Genomic DNA, 14,464 nt, shown 5'->3' on the forward strand with positions numbered 1-14,464 from the left:
TTTTTCCTCCTAGTGTAGATGTTAGAATTGCCTTCTTAGTTGGTTGTTTCTGTTTAATTGCAGTTCTTTTCCTGAAGAAGAGCAGAAAATTATAGCCATCAGGCAAGGGAGACTGAAGAGAAATTAGACTTTGTCCGCCTCTTCTCTCTCTCTCTCTCTCTCTCCCTCCACACACACATACACACACACACACACACACACACACACACACATACAGTGATACAAATACCTATTTGAGCCTCCCAGTTATTTTCTCTCAAGAGCTGGAGTCAGCCACACCGGATACAGGAGGGAACTAAAGGAGCAGATCTTTTAAGGAAGAAGACAGATTCTTTTCCATCAGGTTCCTCGGAGTGTGTGTAAGAGCAAGTCAGAGCAGAGAGAGAGGAGAGAGGAAAAGCCAGAGGGAGAGAGGGGGAGAGGGGATCTGTTGCAGGCAGGGGAAGGCGTGACCTGAATGGAGAATGCCAGCCAATTCCAGAGACACACAGGGACCTCAGAACAAAGATAAGGCATCGCTGACACCACACCGGGGACGAGCTCACAGACAAGTCGGGCCAGGAAGACCAAGGCCAGGCAGCCGGGAGCACCCAGGGCAGGAAAATGAGGTGAGTGCCAGGGAAGGAGAGGGCACAGTGCCCTTTGGGGGACCAGCTGTCAAGTAGCAAGGAGGGTTTGACCTTGTCTCTGGACAGACTCACCTGCATGTCCCGTGGGTGGTGGTGAGGGGATTTCTCATCAATTCTTGGGGCTCTGAGAAGGGAGCCGTGGGCGGGCTGGGCGCCTTCCTTGGGACTCTGGAGACATGCAACTTGAGACGGGAGACTTCGTACAAATCCTGCTCGGGACACTGCTGAAGCCCAGATTTCTCCCTCTGCCAGTGCAGGGTGCTGCCTGCTGGCGAATGTGACTCTCCTGCTGTTGCCCACAAGGCTGAGTTTTCATTTTCCTCCTCTGCAAAGAGCATTGATTTGTCTCTCCCAACACTTTGTGAGTTAGGTACATGTTTGCGTGTTTATTTGTTCTGATCAGAAAAGAAACCAACTTACCACAGCTCCGATCTGCGGTTTCTTAAACCTTGACAAGTTTGCCAGTTAAACCTCAATTTAGAAAACTAAAAACCTGTCCCCATTTTATAGTTCCCTATAAATTTCTTCATTTCTCACTGAAATCTGAGGCAGCTGGTGGCACGAATCAGGCTATGAATTGTACCAAATGGCTCTTAAAGAGATACTACAATATTTTTAAAGGGTCTTTTGGAGTTCTGAAACCTGGGACTTTAAATTCTAATTGATTTTAAGCTCCTCAGTCTTTCTTATTTCTCATCTTGCTTGATGCTCCTTACCAGACATTCCTTACAAGTTTTTTTTCTGCAAGTCTGAAAACTCAACCACCCTAGTTATTTATATTATTTATAAGTGTTAATGCTGTTAAACATGCACACACACACACACACACACACACACAACACTCTGCAGATGTGTAAAGTCCCTAAACACCACTTTTCCCATTAATTTTCTTTTTCATTGGGAAAGTGTTTCTATTTGTTTCTCTTCTGCAGTAACCTAGCAACTTTTCTGGGTCTGGGGCCAATGAGGGGCTTCAGACCATGCTACTCTCTGAACTCCAATTACCTGTGGTTCAGAGAGATGATCAGGTCATTACAGTTAATTCAATCATTCTGTTCTTTTTAAATGCATTGTAATTTTAAACCTGCCATCAAACTTCATTTTCCTTTCTCCTGAAAAATATGTGATTTATGTCCATTTACACAGGATGGTGATCTGATTTACCTGTCAACCATCTGAATCCCACCCTACTACTCGATGCTCAGCCATACCGTACTATAGGGCTGAGTAACCATCCTATGTTTTTGCATGTGCTCATCCCTCAACCTGGAACAACCCTCCCCTTCATTTTCTACCTAGGAGACCTGATTGTTCCAACTGGCTCAAATATCACTTTCCCTTTCTTTTTTTTTTGAGACAGAGTCTCACTCTTTTTGCCCGGGCTAGAGTGAGTGCCGTGGTGTCAGCCTAGCTCACAGCAACCTCACACTCCTGGCCTCAAGCGATCCTAATGCCTCAGCCTCCCGAGTAGCTGGGACTACAGGCATGTGCCACCATGCCCGGCTAATTTTTTCTATATATTTTTAGTTGTCCGATTAATTTCTTTCTCTTTTTGGTAGAGACGGGGTCTCGCTCTTGCTCAGGCTGGTCTCGAACTCCTGAGCTCAAAGGATCCGCCCACCTCGGCCTCCCAGAGTGCTAGGATTACAGGCGTGAGCCACCGCGCCCGGCCACTTTCCCTTTCTTGACCACCGTCCTCCGGAGTGAGCATCTCCCCCTTTGTTCTCTCTGTCCTTTGCAGCTGTAATACATCTCTTATCACCTTTGTAATAACTCCTTGTTTAAATGTCCACATCCCCTTACAAGACTGAGCGCTCCTTAAGGTACACGATCTATGTCTTCAGCTTTGTGTGACCAGCACCTAGCATGATGTCTATTTCCTACTAGGCATTCAATGAAAATGGTTGAATTCAATTCAATTGTTGAACAACCAAGCAACTCCTAGAAAAGTGCTCCATTAGAAAAGTCTCTAAAGGGTCTTGCCTCACGTGGATACGGTATTTCAGAGTTTGTAAAGCACTCTCATGGACATTGGTTTTCAGATTTTGGATGAGGTAAGGATGTGTGGATAAATGAGTATAAAAGCAGTTAAGCAACTTGCCCAAAGCCACACTGATGATCTTGAAAAGGCCGAGATTCGAATTTGGGTCTTTGGGCTCCAAGACCAGGATTTTTTCTGCTGTATTCCACTAGACTCTTAACCAAGCGTATTATTCTACGCCGATAGCTCTCACTCCTGGCTACACATGAGAATGACCTGTGGTGCCTTAAAAAGTGCCAATGCCCAGGATTCATCCGAGACCAATTAAACCAGAATCTCTTGGAGAGGGGCTCTGACATTAGTATTTTTAAAATTTCCACATAAAGCCTTGGGTTTTTAAAATTATTTTTCACAGGATTAATTGCTTTGGCCAGATGCCTGGGCATGATATGGGCATGGACCCAGCTTCTTCTGTGAGTTCTTGTACTTCCTTTCTTCTGCTGAAATTAATTCACCATATGGTATTGGGCATGATATGACATCTCTTGGGGTATCCTTTTCATCATCTGTCAAATTAGGGTACGGTGTAAGGGATCTATACAGTCCCTTCCAACTCCTGAATTCAAAAACAGAGTCTTGGTGTTGTGTAGGTTAAAATGAGGACAGTGTGTGGAGAGGAGAGAAAGTGCTATTCATTTCATAGTCATAGATATGTGCAGGCATTTTTATGCATTCAGATAGCCTGCTCCTTCAGTGGAGCCTATGAAATCCCAGCTCTATATATTACTTTTGACATTTTGAGCAAATGTAGCTAAACTTTTTGATTAGCTGGAGGATAGATAGCAGGTGTCAGGAATCGTACAGCCGGTGCCTGGTATACAAGAAGCCAAAAACGTTCAGAGAGTGTGATGAGGAACGAAAGCTGCCACTTATATTCTTCAGTTTACAGCCCCTAAAGCAAGCAAGCAAGCATATGCTCAAGTCCGTTACATGCAAGGAGATATTTGTTTCATATGTTCGAAACCATTTGGAGATGCAAACAAAGTAGAACAGAGAGCTTCCCAGGCCTTCCTCCCACGCTGACCAGTTGCCTACCACACACGGCACTGGGGCTCTGGGCTGGATGGAGCTGTCAGCTGCCAGCCCTTGACAGAACTGGCTTTAGGAGGCTCAGTGTCTCCTCGATGTGCTCTGGAAAAAGCAGGCATGGAGAAAGTTGACCTTTCAGCCTTGCATAATCCGAGTGCTGCTATTGCAGGGAAGTTCAGCTTGGGAGCCAAAGCTCATTCCTAACTCCTGCTTTTCGGGAAGCCGCATGACGGAGTAATCATAACTAATGTTTGCCTAGGGCTGGACAGTTAACAAAGTACTTTCCAATCCTCCTTTACTCTGATAGCAGCCCTGTGGGAAGTCATAATTATTACCACAAAGTGGACGAAGAAACAAGACCTTCCGTGACTTTCCTAAAATGTGTAGGGTAAAAAATCAAAGCCTGGCATTGCATCTAGCTCTTCTGACCCATGACCAATACTCTCCCTCCTCAGCAGGACTGAACCTGAGTTCCCAACTCTGTTAAGATCAATTCATTTCCTCACTTGAAAACGGGGGCGCCTGGGCCCTGCCAGTTACAGTTTCTGGACTCAGCTTTCCTACTAATGCACTGGTCAACTTGGACCCATGTCTTCCCTTTTCTCCCTCTTTGGGGCCCTCCTTCCACAGATTGGTTTTAAAAAATATTGACATTGACTATTGGACTAAAACATTTTGTTTTCTTAATAACAACTCACATGTTGCTATTGTAGGGCTGTTGGAAAAAAATAAATAACACTATTTTCTTTGTGCTGAAAAAACAGTACTTGGTCCTTCTAGACAAACATAAACATTTAAGATACATAAAAAATAAAAACACCCATATTCCTATTTTTTAGAGACAACCACTGTTAATACCTTGATGTATACCCTTCTAGACCTTTTTGTACTTACCTATTTACCTTTTAGGGTAATATTACATGAGATAGCTGCATAATATAGGTATGTATTTATATTGCTTTGTTTACGCAATCAAAAGCTCATACATATGCATATCTATCCATATATGTATCTCAATATATGGGGGTGGAGGGATACATATGGGGAGGAAACAAATTCCTTGTTGGCAAAGATATAACTGTTAATCTGATGATGCTGGTTTGGTCTCCGAGCATTGACCTTTTATGCTATCTAAGACTCTGATTCCAACTTCATTAATTCATTCATAATCTATTACATATCAGACTCTATACCAGGACCTTTACGTACATCATCTTTAATGCTCATGTGAGCCCTGTAAATTAGGTATTATAATCTCCACTTTACTTATGAAGAAACTAGGGCTCAGACAGACTAGATGCCCAAGTTTTCACAGCCAGTAAGTGGAAGAAGTGGGATTTAAACCCAAGTACATTTAACTTCAAAGGCTGTGCCTAAAGCAGTGCAGTGCTTTCCTTGCTGTAATAGAGGCATGTCCAGGGAGCTGTGGCATCTGGAGGAATGAAGGCACACTACATAGCCTGGTAAGCTCTGAGCCGGACGGTGGAGGGTACCTAAGACAACAGCAAGTGAGGAATGAGCAGGGTATGTGGGCTGCAGGAATGGGGCTAAGGCATGGAAGGGCACAGATGTTCCCAGAATATTCGACAAGAGGCCTGTGAGGTTGGTGTTGAGATGAGGCTGGACAAATAGGATCAGCACCCGATTGAAAAGGGCCTCTTCAGCCATCCCTGGAGCAAATGCTTTACCCTGTAGGCACAGTGGTGCAGCACGGTCACGTCAGTGTTTTAGAAAGTCGACGTAGGCAGAAGATTGCTGGGGAGCCAGAGGAGATCAGTTAGGCACGAGGCCAGATAAGAAAGTTTAAATTAAGTAATTGACTAGAGAGGAGGAGAAATGAATTTCCACAACATAGGAAGTAGAATAAACAGGACTTGGTAACTATTGAATCTGGTGTAAAAGGAGAGATGAATGGCATATAGTCAGGCTTAGGGAACTGGTAGATGGTAATGCCATTTACAGAAATCAGAAATGAGAGCAGGAAATGATTAGGAGAGAAGCGATGAGCCAAGTTTGGGATGTTTGAGTTCAAGGTCCCTGGGTCTCCCAGGGGAAGCGATCCATCAGACATGCCTGGCGTGGTGTGTGCTGAACACTAGGGCTTTGACCAGCCTTGGTCGTTCTGCCTCAGCATTGCTTCAGCCACACTGGCGTGTTGGGTAGGGGGTACTGAATTTTCCCTGCCTCTTTTGCAACTCCTTATGAGTCCACTGTCTCTTATTCCTGTAGAAATAAGTTGTAGGCTTTTGGCCCTTTTATTGTGACCCTTTTATTATTTATTATTACCAAGAGGAAGAAAACTTGTTTTGGTCATTCGTTTTTCAAGATTTCACACACCCTGACTGATTTTGGGGTAAAACACCTCTTTCAAATATTAAATCTGTTTAAGGTACTACAGATTCCTTCAAAGAGTTTAAGTCTCATCCCATTATTACCATGTTATTATCATTTACTTTTTAGAAAAAGCAATCAAGAGTTTATGATTCTTAAATGAAGCTGAGCTGAAGAAATATCAACTTTTATCTAATTATGAAAATTACATTTTCAACAGTAAAATGGTAAGTGTCAAAGTCCCAAATGTGGCATTTTCTGGAAAAGTTTCATGCTATTATAAAATCTTCAAATGAGCACAACTGAAAGAAACCTTAGAAATTATCTAATTACCATCTTCCCATGTTGCAGACTGGGTCAGCAAGGTCCAGAGGGGAAAAGTAACCACAGCAGGCCAGAGACAGAGACACGCTGAGAACTTGTCCTCCCAGCTGCTGATTTAGATGAATGTTGGGGATCTGTGTCCATGAATGTAAGTGACCCACATGCATGTCTTTCAGGTGGCTGCTTCTCTATCATGCTCTGTGCTTCTTCCTGTCGAAGGCTTCAGCCCACACCGTGGAGCTAAACAATATGTTTGGCCAGATCCAGTCGCCTGGTTATCCAGACTCCTATCCAAGTGATTCGGAAGTGACTTGGAATATCACTGTCCCAGATGGGTTTCGGATCAAGCTTTACTTCATGCATTTCAACTTGGAATCCTCCTACCTTTGTGAATATGACTATGTGAAGGTGAGATTCCCAATGTCCCCTAATTGGGCCAGGCTCTCTGCTGGGAGTTAGACAAGCCTAGATGAATTAGACACTGTCCTTACCCTCCCAGGGTGGCAGGTAGTGAGGGAGATACACAACATCACAATGTAATGAACAAAGGTCGTGGTGCTGTGCTAAGATGTCAAAGATGGGCGGGCAGAGCTAGAAAGGTCCATGAGGGAAACTGAGGCCAGTAGAGTGTGACTCAGCCAAACACATCCCTTCTTTCTTTCTGTTCCCAAATCCTTTAGTGATTCCACTAACCTCTGTTCCAGGGTCACCTTTAATTCACCAAGCAGGAAAGGGTGGAGACCTCAAAGTAAGCAGTAATTAGACAGAAACAGAGCCATAATTATGTCCAAAGTTGAAGCATTAGAAAGCATTGCCCAATTTCTCAAATAACAATCAAGTGTTTGGGAAGTGTAAGGTACACAGTAACAGACAGTAGAGGATGACGTTGGAAGGGTGGCCTGGAGGGAGACTCTTAAGGGCCTTGAATGTCGTGCCAGGGAGTTTGCATTTTATCAGCTAAGAGCATGGGCAGGGAGGAGAGAATCACTGTCAGAAGTGGATGTAAAAAATACATGGGGGAAAAGCAGGGGAGATTACATTACAACATCAAAACAATATACCCTGGAATGTAGAGAGAACAATGCAGTTCCATGGGTGGCAAGCTGTTCTCCTCTTAAAGTAGAGCTGAGAAAGGTCGGAGTATTTCTGAGAGATCAAGTTTACTAAAGTTGTATCTAGTTTAAAAAGATGTGGAGACCTAAGAACCTACTTTCTAAACTCTCTCTGGCTTCCTGGAAGAGGTTGTCATCAAGCAACTCTAGAGTGGGATTTATGTACTTTTAGTATTAATATTATTGTAGTTTCATTTTTCCACAGCCAATAATTCAATAACATTTAACCTTGTATTAACCAGAATATTTGCTCAACAGCAAAGAATTTAGTTTACAAGGTGCTTTTATACTTGTTAATTTCATTCAAACTTTAAAACAATCACATGTACTCACCATCAAATTGGTATTAACTGATCAACACCTATGTGCACATATAGTAGTAACGTTCATTGGGTGTCAGGCAGGTGGAAGTAGGGAGGAGGGGATGGTATATTCACACCTAATGGGTGCAGTGCGCACCATCTGGGAGATGGACACGCTTGAAGCTCTGACTCGGGTGGGGCAAAGGTAATATATGTAACCTAAACTTTCGTACCCCCACAATATGCTGAAATAAAAAAAAAATCATGAGATAGCAATCACTACCCCATTTTACAGGCAAAAAAACAGCCCCAGGAAGGTCAAGCAAATCACTCAAAGTTGCACATCTGGATGGATCAAGTTCTGAAACCCATGTCTTGTGACTTTGAGTCTCATGCTCTTTTGGCTACATCCAACAATCACTGAGCCCTGGATGGGAGGAGGCCACGTTAAGAAGGTGCCTTCCTCCCATCTTCAACCCATTTACATGAAGAGTGTTACCATTGTATTTGTTGGTTCTGCATGCAAAATCCCATTTATGATAGGTTTCTACACCTAAAAATTGTCCAAAATTGACATTTCAGAGCAGGGTTTCTGAATCTCGGCACTATTGACATTTTGAGCCAGATAATTCTTTGCTGAGAAAAGCTGTGTTGAGCATTGTAGGATTTTTAGCAGCATCCCTGGCTTCTATTTACTAGATGCCAATAGCAGCTCCCCCTCCAGTTGTGATAACCCAAACTGTCTCCCTCCAGATGTTGTTAATATCCCAGAACTACTGCTATATGGGGTGATGCCTCTCTTACAATGCCCTGTGCTAGGAACAATGGGAATATTAGGATACAAAGGATCTGATCTCTTACAAAGAGAGATGAACCTAGAAAAATAACCATTGCACAAGATACAAAATAGTAATGACAATAAAAGACTGACAAATAAAGAATGAGAAGAGGTATAACTGGTCCTCTAAGAGATGACATGGGTTAGTAATGTAAATTGACATACAATTTCTATAAATTCACTAAAATGGAGCCAACTTCTCAGGGTCACAAGGATCAACCAAGGGAGTATTCACTGAGACCCTAAGTATGTATCATCCTAAACTATTCTGACAAAATGATCAGTTATGACTTCCAGGATATAATCTAGCCTCTGCCAAAGCCAAACTTCAGGATAAAACAGAATATGGCTATGGAGCATTAGGTTAACATGGATTATGGATGTGGAGCATTAGGTTAAGATGGATTATGGATAGGTTAAGATGGATTATGGCTATGGAGCATTAGGTTAAGATGGATTATGGCTGTGGAGCATTAGGTTAAGATGGATTATGGATGTGGAGCATTAGGTTAAGATGGATTATGGATGTGGAGCATTAGGTTAAGATGGATTATGGATATGGAGCATTAGGTTAAGCAGAATCTCCCAGCTCATCCCCCAAACCAATGCTGATCATAAAATCATGGCATTCTGTAACATTTGGGTTGGAAAGTGGTCTTAACAAGAAGGAAAATGACCAAACATTGGTTTTATATGATAGTGAGTTCCATAGATTTAGGCAAACCTAGATAAGAACTTACTAACCATTTCTTTCTCCACTTTCAAACATGCCAACCATCTAGAAATTTTGTCAGTGCAAACACTCGCTTTTATTGGTAACTGAGGCTCAAGGCCACAGAAATTACAGAATTTTTTTTCCTTAGTTTTAGCAATGACTTCTCATAATTTCTCCATTTCTCCACCCAAGAATTGACTTCCAGCTTTATGGGCATTGAACAATTGTTTCTCACAAGTTTGACTCTTGTTTAGACAGAAGATATGTTTAATCTTGTTTGGACTCATTTATCAAGATGATACACACACAAGAAAGAATTTAACTCATTCCTTTGCTCCAAATAAATTGAATCTCCTGGCAAGGCAGATGAAGCAGCTGACATCTCTAGCATTTTGTAAGGGGGAAAAAATGATGAGGCATTTTCAAGGGCAAGAATAAAATCTGAAGACCACTTCTGACACTGAATTAGACACTGAAATATACTTCTAGCTAAAGCTTGATTTTTCCGGCTGGAGGATATTTTGGAAATTGATTGATGATTTCAATCCAGGGTGGTGAGACTCCTTCCTGAAACCCCAAGGAGATGGACCTGGGCCCTCTAGAAGGGGCAGCATGGTCCTGGGTTCTTGCTTGGGATCCAAGAAATGCCTTTTCTAGTCCTAGATCTGTCGCTAACTCCCCAAATGATCTAGATGGACAAGAAAATCTTATAACATCCTCTCTGCTCCCAAATTAGACAGGTGGCTTCTTTCTGGGCATAGCAAAGAAGTTGTCTACTTGAGGCAAGTCAGGGACTGAGCTGGCTATTGGAAGTGCCCTACAGATCTTGAATCTGTGAGTCAGATACATGTTTCCAATTCCTTTGGAAAAGGACATTATCATAGTGGAGGCAGGGAGACATATTTCTCGACTTGTGCTCGCACAGTTGTCTCTATTCTAGAATGGCACTGTGGTATCGACATTAGCCTCCTGCAGAGGTTCCAGTAGCCACGGGGGGTGACTGGGCCTCTCTTGGCAGGACACTGCAGCCATGCTGGCTGATGACTAGCGCTCACGTGGAGACAACCCCATGCCTTGCCTGCACACACCCTGCCAGTCTCCCTTCCAGAGTGAGAACTCCCAGCATATCAGGCTTCAGGGGCCCTCCGGAGACTTATCTAGTTTCAAGTTACTATTATTGTTGTTTTTCAAATATTTTCTGCCCAGTGAACGTTTTCTTATAACAAATCTTCAATTAGGCCCTATATAGAAAACACACAGAAGTGGAGCTGCTCTGGGTGAAGGTGGCTCTGCTCACTCACCCTCCCTGAAGTACCTTGAGGAATTATGGCTTGAATTTTGGTCAAGTTCCCATGGGGCAGAAGAGGGGACTGAAGGTTAGAGTTCAGGGACAGGATGACCACTCTGCCTCTGAAATCTCAAACCCAAAAGCCTTCCACACTTAGTTGAAACCCACTTACTTTTTCTAATTGCCTCCCCAACCTTAGCTCCCAGAATATGTGCTTTTTCTGGCTATTAATGGAAGAGAAAATCTTCCCTTTCCATCTGAATAAAAGCACGAGCATGCCATGTGATCCCCTCTTAAGTTAACATCCTTCTCCAAAACTCTGTTTTTTCATCTGTTCAATGAGAGGGTAGGAAGAGATGATTCCCTAAGGTCCCTTAAATTCCAGAATTCTAATCCCAATCCTATTTCCTGCCAGAATTTTCAAGATGACCCCACCAAACTCTCATTATCCTAGTCAGGATAATACCAAAAAACAGGAATAGTATGTTTATAACAGCCACTTCTCAAAGTTCTATGGCCACAAGCATACCAACCAGAGCTTGTAGTCTGCTGGGGATAACTTGGTGGCATGTCATTTGGACAGAACTTGTAAACACATCATGCCACCATTGCCCTTTACCAAGAAACTTTAAATATCTCTGATTTCCCTTTGGCAGGATAACAATCCCTATTTTGAGACTTTTTTGCTCTGTAGCTAAATTCCCCTGGCAGGCCTATATAGAAATCGGCTTTAAGAACCTTCTAGTTCACAAGAACCCTTTATAGCCCAGTCCAAGCCCACAAACTGGCCTTCCCAGCCAGGCCCATCACGATGATGGTGATGGAACTGCTGACACTGCACATTCGTAGCTTGAAGAAGAGCAGAACCCCAAGGCTGTGGTCCGTATGCTCACATTTATGAAAATTCCTCTCCAGCCTGATTTCCCGCAGTTCTTGGTCTTCAAGGCATGTATACATCTGCATAGCAGCATCTGCTTTCTTGGAATGTGGCTGCAGTGTGTGGATTCCTGCAGAGTGCATGGATGATGCATATGAATCACAACTAGTTAATGCTGCCAGCAAGAGGCAGAGCACAGATGCTAGTCAGGGAGCCAAGAGACCTGGGTTCTGGCTGTCTCTCTATACTAACTAACCTTGGGCAAGTGACTACTCCTAGGGGGGACTCTGTTGCCTCCTCTGTCAAAAACAAGGAGTTGAACCAGATGTTCTCTAAGGTGCACCTAGCCCTGATAATCTGTGCATCTAAGACCTTAGAAATCAGAGTCCATGATCATCATGTCCGAAGCTCAGGGAAGGGCAACTCATTGTCCAAGGTCACACTTGGACCAGAATTTACATGTCAAGACTCTCAGTCTTTTCTTCTTTTAAATAGATTAAAATACAGGGAAGTCCCATCTTATGAATGCTTAGGTTTTTAAGGTATGGTAAGGCAAATATTGTCTATTGTCAAACTTACTCTTAAAAATGTCTTAAATGTTATAGAGCATTATCTTTTGGATGTCCAGAAGAGATTTTCTTTTCCCAGAAATGCAACAAATTACAGTTCCTTTGGTTGAACATCAAATGAAGTGGTCACTGTGTACTTACAAAGGAGCCATGGAGCTATAGATATGAAAAGAAGTATAGTTACTTAGAAACCAGAACCACCAAGAGAACAGCAGATTCACACAATTCATTTTCAAGTTCACTTCGTGGCACATTCTCTCACTATGTACAATAGTTCAGTTGGCATCTGTTAAATGCTCATATAATGCAATGTCACTGTCCTCCTGTTAACCCTATCCTTGATGTATTCAACATTTCTTCTGCCTTCCCACTGTTAGCGCCTTAGTTCCAATTCTTATTCCTCCACCTAGTATATTGCAATAGCCTCCTAAATGTTTACCAGATGTCAGTCTCTCCCCATCTATTCTATCTACATATATCCAGGGGATCTTCTTAAAATATTGCTTTGATTACGCCACTCTCAAAATCTTTCAATGGCTCCCCATTATCTATAGAACAAAGCCTAAGAATCCTACTGAAAACCTACCATAAGCTGGACACCATGCCAAAGACTGGGCCTGCAAAGATGAGTAAGATAGTCCCTGACCTCAAGGAATTCACAGTTCCATAGTGTGTCATGAGTCAAGTGCATAATTAATAAATTTAAGCCAGACAAAGTAACACAAGGAATATCAGGAAGTATATACATTTGGAAGTGGTCATTTCTGTATGGCCAGGATGTCATCAAAAATAATTGATGACCGAGATAAGTCTTTAGGGATGAATAAGAATTCAGTAGTGCAGTCCCCTAAGCAGGAAGTCTCAGCAGAGCTACCATAAAGGCGTGGCAGTTGAAATGGATGAAAATGAGGCAGAATAGAGAATAATCAGGGCTCGTGTATTTTAGGGAGATATAAGAGAAAAGCCTAGAAAGATCATCTAGGCATCAACTGAGAAAATATTTTGATAAATTGGGATTTAAACATGTGCACCCAAGGTCACAAATAAGTGGTCAACAGGTTGAATTAATTCCATAAATATATATATTTTTTGGCCATCCTAGTATTGGCTTACACTGTGTTTTGAAAGAAGAAAAGAAAAAAAAGAATTAATATCAACATAAGATTTCTGATCTCAAACAAAAATCCACTTTCTAAATTCCCTTAGAATATCAGAAAATCTGGCAACTCTGGAAGCTTCCTGCATGCCAATAATCAGCCAGCACCAGGTCGAGGTGCACTGTGGGTAGGGTCCCCACTATTCCCTATAGATTCCCCCATGCTAAAGCTTTCTAGCATCTTGATGGCACCATTGATTCTCCCACAACAAAGAAAGTGAAACTCTTTCCCTTGCTATTTCTATCAAAAGATGAAAGTGTCTGAGCAGGACACATACTTCAAGAAAAATTGGTGAAAAATTTATTTGTGGGGTGAAGGGTATCTCTCTGTATTTAATGTGCAAAGTGTATTTCTGTCTAAAGAATTTGAAGCAGCTTATTTCATTCATTTATGTTTTCTGCCTGGCATTTTTTGGTATTTGAATCTAGGACTTCCAATTAGAAGCTATGAAGTGGTTGGGGTGGGAGTACAGGGAGGAGACATAGTCAGGATGATGCTTGAGGAAGGTTAATTTGGAACTCTATGTAAGGGGAGTTAAGCACAGGTAAAGCCAAAAGCAACTGGAGTTATTGAATAAGGCCATTTGGGTGGCTATATTGAATAGACTGGATATGGCTGCCCTGAGCACAGTATATTCCACAGGCCTCTTTGGCAGCTATGGAAGCCCCGCTAGAGATGAACAGAGGCAAACCCCATAGGAATTGGCTGTGTGCAGTGGAGAAAGAAGGAGGAATCAGAGGTTTCAAGTCCAGGTTATGAGAGCATAGTGGCCTCTTTCCCAGAAGTGGAGATCAGGAACATGAAGACGATGGGTAGATTTAGGAAGACATAGAATGTGTTGAAGTGCCTTGAGTTTGGAATATAGCTGGAAATACTGGTCTAAATTTTGAGGCAGGGCTTAAAGCATCCTAAGGGTAGATGTGGAAAGAGCACAGAGACGGTGGTGGAGAGAGGGTGAACACATTGGGATTAAATCCTGTCTCTGCTACCATCTGAATGAGACACCTTGGCCAAGCTTCTTGATCTCCCTCAGCATTGGTTTTGTCATCAGTTAAAAAGAAAATTATAATGGATACAACGTCTTCCTCACAGGAGGGTTTAAATGAAATGGTAGCTGTGAGTGAGATCAGTATTGCAGATGGCAATCGTGCTCAGTAGTTGGGAGTTCAAGCTTTGGAGCCATTGAGACTGGGGGTCAGGGCCTGCCTCCATCTCTAACTGGAGCAGTTACTTAACCTTGCTAGGTTCTCCT

At 42.6% G+C, this 14,464-nt stretch overlaps 1 protein-coding gene across 4 annotated transcripts in view; it reads left to right on the forward strand.

Annotated features, from left to right (window-relative positions):
* Positions 1 to 212: 212 nt before the first annotated feature.
* Positions 213 to 14,464, forward strand: part of MASP1 (mannan-binding lectin serine peptidase 1 (C4/C2 activating component of Ra-reactive factor)) — a 68,748-nt gene continuing 54,496 nt past the window's right edge. The window contains exons 1-3 of one of the 4 annotated variants that reach the window (XM_012641181.1): positions 240 to 608; positions 6,160 to 6,257; positions 6,531 to 6,762. In XM_012641181.1, the coding sequence (XP_012496635.1) occupies positions 6,229 to 6,257; positions 6,531 to 6,762 (261 nt within the window). In that variant the 5' untranslated portion in view covers positions 240 to 608; positions 6,160 to 6,228. Of the gene's footprint in view, positions 609 to 6,159; positions 6,258 to 6,519; positions 6,763 to 14,464 lie in introns of those variants that run through there. The other 3 variants (XM_012641206.1, XM_012641197.1, XM_012641188.1) reach the window with 3 other exon arrangements.

The sequence above is a fragment of the Propithecus coquereli genome, unplaced genomic scaffold (assembly GCF_000956105.1).
Source record: "Propithecus coquereli isolate 6110/MARCELLA unplaced genomic scaffold, Pcoq_1.0 Scaffold10, whole genome shotgun sequence".
In the NCBI taxonomy this organism is placed as follows: Eukaryota; Metazoa; Chordata; class Mammalia; order Primates; family Indriidae; genus Propithecus; species Propithecus coquereli.